At 40.8% G+C, this 11507-nt stretch overlaps 1 protein-coding gene across 3 annotated transcripts in view; it reads left to right on the forward strand.

Annotated features, from left to right (window-relative positions):
* The window catches only part of KNG1 (kininogen 1), a 26461-nt gene that overhangs the window by 11453 nt on the left and 3501 nt on the right, over positions 1-11507 (forward strand). For all 3 annotated transcript variants that reach the window (XM_011961580.1, XM_011961581.1, XM_011961579.1), the window contains 4 exons: positions 1948-2032; positions 2928-3100; positions 9497-9604; positions 9726-9812. In XM_011961580.1, coding sequence (XP_011816970.1) covers positions 1948-2032; positions 2928-3100; positions 9497-9604; positions 9726-9812 — 453 coding nt within the window. The remainder of the gene's footprint in view (positions 1-1947; positions 2033-2927; positions 3101-9496; positions 9605-9725; positions 9813-11507) is intronic.

The following is an 11507-nucleotide window of genomic DNA, read 5'->3' on the forward strand; positions in this document are numbered from 1 at the left end:
AAAAAAAAAAAAGAAAATGTGCCATCATATATATACACAATGAAACACTGTTCACCCTTTAAAAACAATGAAATTCTGATGCATGCTACAATGTGGATGAAGCTTGAAAATATGATGTTAAGTGAAATAAGCCAGACACACACACAAAATATTGTATGATTCCACTTACATGAAACATCTAGAATAGGCAAATTCATAGAGACAGTGACTAGATGTGAATTTGTGAGTGGAGAGGAGAAGAGAATGGGGGTGTATTGCTCAGTGGGTAAAGAATTTCTGTTTGGGGTGATGAAAACTTTTGGAAATGGTAATGGGTTGCATGACATTGTGAATGGAATTAATGCCACTGAACTGTATCCTTTAAAATGGTTAAAATGGCAGATTTTATGCTATACATGTTTTATCACATTTATCACACAGCACTTGGCTATGTTTGTTTATTATTCTTTTTTCCCCTCACTTCTGGAGACCTAGGCATAGGTTTTTCTATTTGTTTTTCTCCCGCCGTTTTTAAACTATGAACCCATGTCAAGTCAAAAATTAACTTAAAATGCTGTTCTGATAACATTATATGGAATTCTCATTTTTGTTATTTTGGTTGTTTTTTTTTTCCTTATCCAAGAAAGACCCTAACTTTGTTGGCAAGCATGTTTATATTTTCAAGTATATCATTTTTGTTTGTTTAAACATGCTATTAATTTTTACAGATTATTTTTTCTTTTTGGTGCTGAGGTGAAAGAACATGTTCTGTATTGTTTATGCTTTGTAAAATTTATTGAATCTTTTTGTGACCTGGTGTAAAAACAATGAACAATATTTGTATGATACTGGCTGGGCACGATAGCTCATGCCTGTAATCCCAGCAGTTTGGGAGGCCGAGGTGGGTGGATCACTTGAGATCAGGAGTTTGAGACCAGCCTGACCAACATGGCAAAAGCTCATCTCTACTAAAAAAAACAAAAAAATAGCTGGGTGTGGTTGCACACACCTGTAATCCCAGATACTTGGGAGGCTGAGGCAGGAGAATCACTTCAATCCAGGAGGCAGAGGTTGCAATGAGCCAAGATTGAACCACTGCACTCCAGCCTTGGCGACAGAGAGAGACACTGTCTCAAAAAAAAATATATATATATATATATATATGTATATATACACACACACACACACAAATACATACAAATTTTATGATACTTATGAAAGTATTTTAAATCATATGTAGCATATGAAAATACCATTTAAATAAATCTTTACCAAGTTATTCAAATCTTCTATGGTCTTATTATTTTTTCTCTTGCCCTTTCTTAGATTTGTAATTGCATACTAAATTTTCCCACCATGATTATTTCTATCCATTTCTCTTCACATGTGTAATTTTTTCTACTTTATGTATTTTGATTCCATGCCTTCCAGTCCATGCTTTTGAAAAATAAAATTATCATTTTTACTACCTTTATGAGTGTTTTTGTTATCATGAATTTTACTTTGTCCAATATTACTAACACTGTAGTTCCTGCTATGTTTATATTTGTCCCATGTAGCTTCGTTCATCTTTTATTTTTAAGCTCTATACATTGTTTCTATTATAAGATGATTCTTGAAACCGTAATATATTGATTTGGTGTTTTAACAGTCTGAAAGTCTTACCTTCTTTTTTTTAGAAATTTACCTTTTTACTTACATGGCTGTTATTTCTATACTAGATCTTCTTCTTATCTTATTTCCTGCTTTCCATGTGCTTGTGTAGATGCATGTATTTGCTGATGCTATTGATACTAATATAACTGTATTTTAGTATCTCTTTAGCAGTAAGACTACGTTTTGTTTCTTTTTTTGCTACACAATGATTTGGAAAGTAGACATCCCTGTTTTTCAATTTTACTAGTTATTTACTTTAAAGACTCTAAAAAATGTTTTTAACTGAGCACTTATATGCTTTTTAAAAACCAGGATACCGGTGAATGTACAGATAATGCATACATCGATACTCAGCTACGAATTGCTTCCTTCTCGCAGAACTGTGACATTTATCCAGGTAAGGAATAACACACGTTGGCACCACAATAGAGGAATAGCGGTCCCAGACAACTGGCTGGGTCTTTTCCTATAAGTTGTGTTTTGGCTTCTATGATATACTCCAAAGTCTGTGTAACCTGCAGACACAGATGCACCCCTTGATGAGAACACTGGACCCCTTCCCTGCCCAGCTGTGCTGCAGCTCAGACTGTTCTGCAAGTGGCCAGAATGGGTTATGAAGACAGAAGGGAAATTTATGACCCCTGGGTAAAGTTGGCCTTTGGGTACAATGCCAACTGGTCTCTCTTCTCTACAAGTTGTCCTTAAGTCAGCTGTTACAGCTGTTACAAATAAAATACAAGCTGTATTTTATTTCTTAGCACTCAGAATAAAACCCTTTCAATTAAGCTGGGTTTTTTTTTCCTGCATGTTATAATGGGAGGAAATGGAGATAGTGTGAGTTTGTGGTCAGGTCAGTGTTTCTTATAACAAGGGTGTGCTTTTCTCATACTTGGAAAACATTTGTATGCGTTCCACCGTGAGTAGTCTGAAGCTGCCTGTTCACCAGAACCATAGCACTTAAGTTTTTCTCATGAGAGTCACTCCTTTAAATTAAGCATTGCTTTTTACAGTTTCCATCAAAAATGCAAAAATTCAGGAAAAGTGTAGCATTTTGATTGAGTTACTCGCACCTTCCTATTGAAAATGTTTCCCTAAATACACTGGGCACTGAGGAGGGGAAAAGAAGAGAGGCAGGAAGTGACAGTCAGACAGACAACCTTCACCTACTCACTACTGGGCCTGGGCTCCCAAGTGGCCCTTTATACACGTGGATGCTGGTTCTTGTGCAGGAGGGATGCTAGGCCAGACTGCTACTTCAGTGTACATGCTGACTTAAAACCTGATCCTTTCAGGGGAGGATTTTGTCCAACCACCTTCCAAGATTTGCGTGGGCTGCCCCAGAGATATACCCACCAACAGCCCAGAGCTGGAGGAGACACTGACTCACACTATCACAAAGCTTAATGCAGAGAATAACGCAACTTTCTATTTCAAGATTGACAATGTGAAAAAAGCAAGAGTACAGGTTTGTAAATTATGCTACAAAAGCAGTAACACTATAGTCTATGTGCAAATTGCTTACTAATTTTGCCATTGGTCTTGGCTCTGCTTTAGGAAATGATACATTTGATAATGTGATTTGGTGCATTAGATTTGATAAATTAAGTGCCAATCTCCCTGTATGCTTGATCCTGGACAGGTGTTTTACAACATTCTCTCTGTTTTCTATATGTAAAGGACTGACGTGAGGATCAAATAAGTTATTATATGTCATATCACTTTTTCAAACTGTAAAACGCTATATAAATACAATAGCGGCTGGGCGCGGTGGCTCATGCCTGTAATACCAGCACTTTGGGAGGCCGAGGCAGGTGGATCACAAGGTCAAGAGATCGAGACCACATGGTGAAACCCTGTCTCTACTAAAAATACAAAAATTAGCTGGGCGTGGTGGTGCACACCTATAGTCCCAGCTACTCAGGAGGCTGAGGCAGGAGAATCGTTTGAACCCAGGAGGTGGAGGTTGCAGTGAGCCGAGATCGCGCCACTGCACTCCAGCCTGACAACACAGCGAGACTCTGTCTAAATAAATAAATACAATAGCAACCATGATACAATTAATAAAATTCAGGGCTAGGGCCAGCAAGACTTACTCTACGTCTTTCTAGACTCATCTCTCATTATTATACCACATAATGCCTTGGGCTCAGCCACATCAGGCAATCCATCACTGCCCAGGCTCCAAACTCTCTTGCCTCCATGTCTTTCACCCACTGTTCTCTCTGCCTGGGATCCCGCTCTCCTGCAAATGCACCTTCTGGGGATTCATCTTCCTTTCATGCCCTGTCAATAGAAGATTGACAGGAGTGTCTCCTGGGAGTCAGGAGACTCAGTTCCACCATAGCATCCGCCACTCACATCCCAGATCACTCTGGGTGGTCATTCAAATGTTCTAAGCCTTTGTGGCCCCATTTGTAAAATGAGTGACTGTATTAGAAGAGTCTACATTTGCTGGGCATAGTGGCTCATGCCTGTAATCCCAGCACTTTGGGAGGCCAAGGCAGGCAAATCACCTGAGGTCAGGAATTCGAGACCAGCCTGACCATGGAGAAACCTCGTCTCTACTAAAAATACAAAACTAGCCGGGTGTGGTGATGCGTGCCTGTAATATCAGCTACTCGGGAGGCTAAGGCAGGAGAATCGCTTGAACCCGGGAGGTGGAGGTTGCAATGAGCTGAGATTGCACCATTGCTCTCCAGCCTGGGCAACAAGAGCAAAACTCCGTCTCAAAAAAAGAGAAGAGCCTACATTTCTAGCAACTCCAATAGTCTCTGATATGATTATGGACAGATCCCTGTTTTAGGAACTCAAAATTGGCTTCCCTAAATACAAGCTAAAGAAAAATAATCAAAATAGAGCCAAATTGTTACAGCAAGCCAACATAATCCTCATAATCTGGTGAAAAAATTCTCACTAAAAAGTTCATGCTTTTGGCTCAGAATTGAATTTCTAGGAATCTAAAATAGGAGACTTTATATACAATGCTATTCACTGCAGTTTTAAATATAACAGCAAAAATAGTAAACTGTCAAAATGATTAATATGAGAATGATTAGATCATGCCTGGCATATCCTCAGAACAGAGTGTTAAGCAGCAATTTAAAAGTATCTTTGTGAGGAGCTCTCGATATGGGGAATGTCTTGTGTTATAATATTCAATGAAAAAAAGGAGGCATAAAATTGAATATACGTGATGTTATCAATTGTGTTATTTTAAAGGACAGAAAATGATGTTGAAAAAAAAAAAAAGTGGCACACGCCTATAATCCCAGCACTTTGGGAGGCCGGAGTGGGTGGGTTGCTTGAGGTCAGGAGTTTGAGACCAGCCTGGGCAACATGTTGAAACTCCATCTACACTATTAGGTTGGTGCAAAAGTAGTTGTGGTTTTTGCCAAAGTAATGGCAAAATCACAATTACTTTTGCACCAACCTAATAAAAATTCCAAAATTAGCAGGGTGTGATGGTGCACACCTGCAATCCCAGCTACTCAGGAGGCTAAGGCACAAGAATGGCTTGGACCCGGGAGGCAGAGGTTGCAGTGGGCCGAGATCGTGCCACTGCACTTCAGCCTGGGCGACAGAGTCAGACTCCGTCTGGAAACAAACAAAAAAATGCATGTCTCATAGTCATAGGGGAGATTTTTAGATGATGGAATAACAGGCTACTTTAAACTTGCTAATTTTCTGTGTTACTTTTGTCACTGAAAAAAGTAAATAAACTAAAGTAAATCAATACTGACACTTTGATCTCTCTGCTACTTGAGCACTGGTTTCTATCCCAGACACGACCACCCTCTCTCTCTGATTTCATTGCCACATGGCCACGTTAGGTTTACTTGAAAGGGATGCCAATCTACGCCATTCATGCTCTTGTCAGCTTTTAATTCTCACTTTATATTTTTGCTTTTTTGTGAAACTCTTTTTTTTTTTTTCCTTGTTGCTTTTTAAGAGAGACAGGGGCCAGACATGGTAGCTCATGCCTGTGATCCCAGTACTTTAGGAGGTCAAGAGAGGAGGATCACTTGAGCCCAGGAGCGAGATCAGCCTGAGCAACATAGCAAGGCCCTGTCTCTACAAAAAAAGAATTAAAGGCCAGACGTGGTGGCTCATGCCTGTAATCCCAGCACTCTGGGAGGCCAAGGCAGGTGGATCACCTGAGATCAGGAGTTCGAGACCAGCCTGACCAACATGATGAAAAACCGTCTCTACTAAAAATACAAAAATCAGCTGGGCATGGTGGTGGGTGCCTATAATCCCAGCTACTTGGGAGGCTGAGGCAGGAGAATCACTTGAACTTGGGAAGCGGAGGTGAAGTGAGCCGAGATCACGCCATTGCACTCTAGCTTGGGCGACAAGAGTGAAACTCCATCTCAAAAAATAATTTAAAAAAAAAGAATTAAAAAATTAGCTCGGTATGGTGGTATGTGCTTGTAGTCCCAGCTACTTTGGGAAGGTAAAGTGGGAGGATTGCTTGAGACCGGGAGGTCGAGACTGCAGTGAGCTGTGATCATGCCACTGCATTCCAGCCTAGGTGACAGAGCAAGACCCTTTGGGCAAAAGAGCAAACAAAAAAAGAGAGAGAGTGAGACAGAGATGGGGGTCTCACTGTGATGCCCAGGCTGGACTCGAACTCCTGGGAGCAAGCAATGTAGCTTGCTCAACCTCCCAAGTAGCTAGGATTACAGGCGCACACCACTGCTCCCAGCTCCCTTATTCTCTATTCTGAATGTTGTAGGAATAGGCCACCATGTATTGTATGTCAGAGGTTTGCCATCAAAAACAGAACCACTCATTCTCAAGCATGAATATCTAGTCTTCTTAGTAGTTACAGTTTTCTCTGTAGATTAACAAATCAACATTCTAGTATGTGTGTGTGTCTACATTAAGGATGCCAGGGAGACACAAAGAGGTAACCCATCAGTTAGTTGTCAAGTGAATCTGAATATTGTGAGAATTTCAAACTTACTTGAGAGAGATGAATCTTAACTGATTTTTGCATTTAAAGAGAGCAATTTGGCTTCTTGGACATAGTCACCCAAGGCGGCCTTGGTGGAAGCAGCCAATTGACTGGAAATGAATTAAACATACGATGAATTTGCTAAAAGCTAGTCTCCAACTGACCAATTTGCCAAATTGCTAAATATATATTTTATAGTTTTAATCTTGCCCTGGGTTTGCACATTTAGTCCTGTTTGGATGCATGTTGATTCCATGTTGGGTCCACATTTCAGATACCAAACACTTCCTGAATCTTCCATTTTCACACGTTACTGATTGCAGTTTCATATACGTTTTATTTTGCCCTGCCACCACTGCTGCTGTCCCCAAGGCTGTTGATGCTCCTGTCTGCCTCTGCTGAGATGAATACACTTCCAAGATCTGTGCGTGCACATGCAGAAATTTTTCCTTTGACAAAGTCCTAGAAATGTCAAAGAATACGTATATATCTAAGACTTGATGCAAATTGCCAAAATCACTAAATATTTGCAATGATGCCAATTTACACTCACATCACCTGGGTATAAGACACCAGTTGAGGCCAGGTGTGGTAGCTCACGCCTGTAATCCCAGCACTTTTGGGGGCAGAGGCGGGCGGATCACCTGAGGTCAGGAGTTTGGGACCAGTCTGGCCAACATTCTACAAAAAATATATTCTACATTCCACAAAAAATACAAAAATTAGCTGGTCATGGTGGCACTTGCCTGTAATCTCAGCTACTTGCAGGGGTTGAGACAGGAGAATCACTTGAACTCAGGAGGTGGAGGTTGCAGTGAGCTAAGATGGTGTCACTGCACTCCAGCCTGGATGACAGAGTGAGACTCCATCTCAAAAAATAAAAGCAAAAAGACACCAGTTGAAGATCTTAATTTAAATTCTCTTCCTACCAGCAGTGACTGAGGCTGCTTGATTCCTATGCCTGGCCAATGCCACGTATCATCAATTTTTGTTTTCATCTTTGCCTGCATGGAAGGCTAACAATTATGTCTCATTGCTTTTTTAATGTGCATGTTTTTGTTTATTAATGAAGTTAAACTTTTTTTCAGGCTTAATGACCATTTTAACTTCTTCTCTGAAATACCTGCTCATGGCTTTTGTCCATTTTTTAGTGTTGGGCTTTATATGCATACAGATATTGATTCTATATCATATTTTCCCAGCTTGCCTTTCTGTTTTGCTTATTGTGATTTTTCAGAAGCAGTTCTCATTTTTCTCTAGTCAAGTTTTAATATTTTCCCCTTCCTTTAGATATCTTTCTTCTGCTTTTCATCTAAGAAAGGTCTTCCTCATACTGACTTTTGGTGAATATTTATTTATTTGTTTTAGTTTAGTTGTGTTTTTGTTGTTTGTTTGTTTTTGTTTTGTTTTGTTTCCCGAAACAGAGTCTCACTCTGTCACCCAGGCTGGAGTATAGTGGCACAATCTTGGCTCACTGTAACCTCTGCCACCCGGGTTCAAGCAATTCTCCTGCCTCAGCCTCCCAAGTAGCCGGGATTACAGATGCCTGCCACCATGCCTGGCTAAGTTTTAGCATTTTAGTAGAGACAGGGATTCACTATATGTTGGCCAGGATGGTCTCAAACCCCTGACCTCAGGTGATCTACACGCCTCAGGCCCCCAAGGTGCTTGAGATTACAGGCAGGAGTCACTGTTTAAATACTACAATTTAATACTAAATAATTTGGTTGAGAAATTGGGCCACAAAATATTTAATGGAAGATAGCATTGAGTAGTGATTAAAACTGTTTCTAGAGATTAAAATAATTTTTTTTTCTTTTTGAGACAGAGTCTCACTCTGTCACCCAGGTTGGAGTGCAGTGGCATGATCTCGGCTTACCGCAACCTCCGCCTCCTGGGTTCAAGTAACTCCCCTGCCTCAGCCTGTCAAATAGCTGGGATTACAGGTGTGCACCACGATGCCCATCTAATTTTCATATTTTTAGTAGAGGTGGTCAGGCTGGTCTTGAACAGCTGGCCTTAAGTGATCCACCTGCCTCAGCCTCCCAAAGTGCTGGAATTACAGGCACAAACCACCACACCCAGCCTAAAATAATTTCTTAATATTAAAAATAGTAAGAGAACAATAAAAACCCCAAATAATTTTTCTAATTACAAAATTTAATCCACATAATTTCTATAGTAGTATTTCACCAATACTCAGTATTTCACCAATTCAAGATTTGGCAGGACAATAAGGCATGTTTAAAAACATTTTAAGTTTTTCTTCCTATTCCTGTTAGATTCTTAGATATTACAACTTGAGCCTTTGAATTACTAGTGAATTTAACAGCCATTGGACAATAAAACTCAAATAAATACATAAATAAATAAAGATTATAGGCCAGGCATGGTGGCTCATGCCTGTAATCCCAGCACTTTGGGAGGCCGAGGCAGGTGGATCACCTGAGGTCGGGAGTTCGAGACCAGGCTGACCAACATGGAGAAACCCCATCTCTACTAAAAATACAAAATTAGCCAGGTGTGGTGGCGGGCAACTATAATCCCAGCTACTCAGGAGGCTGAGGCAGGAGAATTGCTTGAATCTAGGAGGTAGAGGTTGCAGTGAGCCAAGATCATGCCACTGCACTCCAGCCTGGGCAACAAGAGCCAAACTCCATCTCAAAAAAAAAGAAAAAAAAATTATAGCTTGCTTATTTCTTCCCCCATTTAGAAAAGGAAATGGGAGCAACCGACAGCCAAATATTTTAAATATACATGCCAAGCTTTAATGCCAAACATTTGTACTTTTTTAATGTAACTCTCTAAGTTGGTCAATTAAAATTTCAAGATTCTCCCTTAAAATTTCTTGAAGATAAATGATTTATTTATTAAGCATTTACTTTGTACTAATTAATTTTTCAGGTGGTGGCTGGCAAGAAATATTTTATTGACTTCGTGGCCAGGGAAACCACATGTTCCAAGGAAAGTAATGAAGAGTTGACCCAAAGCTGTGAGACCAAAAAACTTGGTGTGAGTAGTCATGCACCTGTCTACTTTTTCACTGGAAGCCTATTTGATGTTTTTAGAATCATTTGTGCAAATATCTCATGAATAACACTGTCTCTCTTTTGACTTCTGTTTTTATGGATAGCAAAGCCTAGATTGCAATGCTGAAGTTTATGTGGTACCCTGGGAGAAAAAAATTTACCCTACTGTCAACTGTCAACCACTAGGAATGGTATGATTCTAATTACAGTCAGCGTGGGGTCGGTTCTGCTCATTCTGAAAATCCATATTTGGGGGTTGAAAATGAACCATTACTGAAATGAATTAGGGAGCTATCTTTTTAAGTGGGGAGTAACTCTCACTTCTGTGCTGATGTCTGTTTAATGGCTAGAAAGGAGAGTAACAATCCTCCTGATCACTTCTCACACATTGTCAGTGTCTCAGTGAAGCTTCTATAGACTCTCTCCTAGTGCACTGCAGTCCTGCTGTGGGGGAGCAACATTGGCTATGCCAGGTGTACCTGAGGCCAGATACAGCACTCCACTGCATTCTGCTGACATGCAAGGACCATGTGAAAAATGCACGGCCGGGAGTGGTGGCTCCTTCCTGTAATCCCAGCACTTTGGGAGGCCAAGGCAGGCAGATCACCTGAGGTCAGGAGTTCAAGACTAACCTGGCCAACATGGTGAAAACCCCGTCTCTACTAAAACTACAAAAATTAGCCAGGTGTGGTGGCACACGTCTGTAATCCCAGCTACTCGGGAGGCTGAGGCAGGAGAATCCCTTGAACCCAGGAGGTGGAGGTTGCAGTGAGCCGAGATCCTGCCACTGCACTCCAGCCTGGGCAACAAAGAGGGAAACTTTGTCTCAAAAAAAAAAAAGAAAGAAAAGAAAAGAAAAACTCAGACTTGCAAACCCCACTTCACAGCTAGCGAATTTTAACGAGATCCCTGGGGCATTCATATGCATGAATCAAGTTTGAGAAGCATTCTTGATGTCATTTTTCTATTTTAAGTCTTAAAAGATCTCTGGGACATAGGAACACTTTCCTTATTGTCAAGGATGAGACACTAAAAATTAGAAAGACTTTGAGGTCCTGAGTGAATAATGACATTATCAAATGCTTCCTCTGTCCCAGGCACTATACTGAAGGCTTCCCTCACATTTTCCAGTCCTCCTTATAACTCTGTGAGGCAGGTGCTGTTATTATTTCTATTTTACAGAAGACAAAAGTGAAGCTGGCGGCACTTGGATTCAAATCTTGGTCAATTCAGAGTCTACCCTTTTCATCACGATGCTGATTACCAGTAGGGTCTGGCTTGACTGCAATGACCATGTTCTTTGCATCACCAAACACTGCCTCCAATTAACACAGTCTCACAGGTAGCAAAAGTGTAGGTAGAATCAATCCACAAATCGACTTCTTTGATGCAGGTTGCCTCTTCTCCCTCTTTTCTGATTTGGTCTTTTGTCGTGTGTAGGTATGTAGATAGTCTAACACAAACATTGTACTAAGGCTGCATTTCAAGTTTGCAAATGTGTCTCAGTGTACTTCAGCACAACGAAGTGATCACGGATACATGCTCCCTATATATTCAGTTCATAAAGCCACTTAGGGCCTTTTAGGATAAAAGCAGTGATGGTGGTAATAACAGTAGTATCAACAATTAAATACGGTGCTTGCATAAACATAGGCCTAGAAGATACCCTAGAGATGGCTGGGCGTCGTGGCTCATGCCTGTAATCCCAGCACTTTAGGCAGGCGGATCACAAGGCCAGGAGATAGAGACCATCCTGGCTAACACAGTGAAACCCTGTCTCTACTAAAATACAAAAAAATTAGCTGGTCATGGTGGCACTCCCCACGCCTGTAATCCCAGCACTTTTGGGGGCAGAGGTGGGCGGATCACCTGAGGTCAGGAGTTTG

This window comes from Colobus angolensis, unplaced genomic scaffold, assembly GCF_000951035.1.
Source record: "Colobus angolensis palliatus isolate OR3802 unplaced genomic scaffold, Cang.pa_1.0 Scaffold56, whole genome shotgun sequence".
NCBI lineage: Eukaryota > Metazoa > Chordata > Mammalia > Primates > Cercopithecidae > Colobus > Colobus angolensis.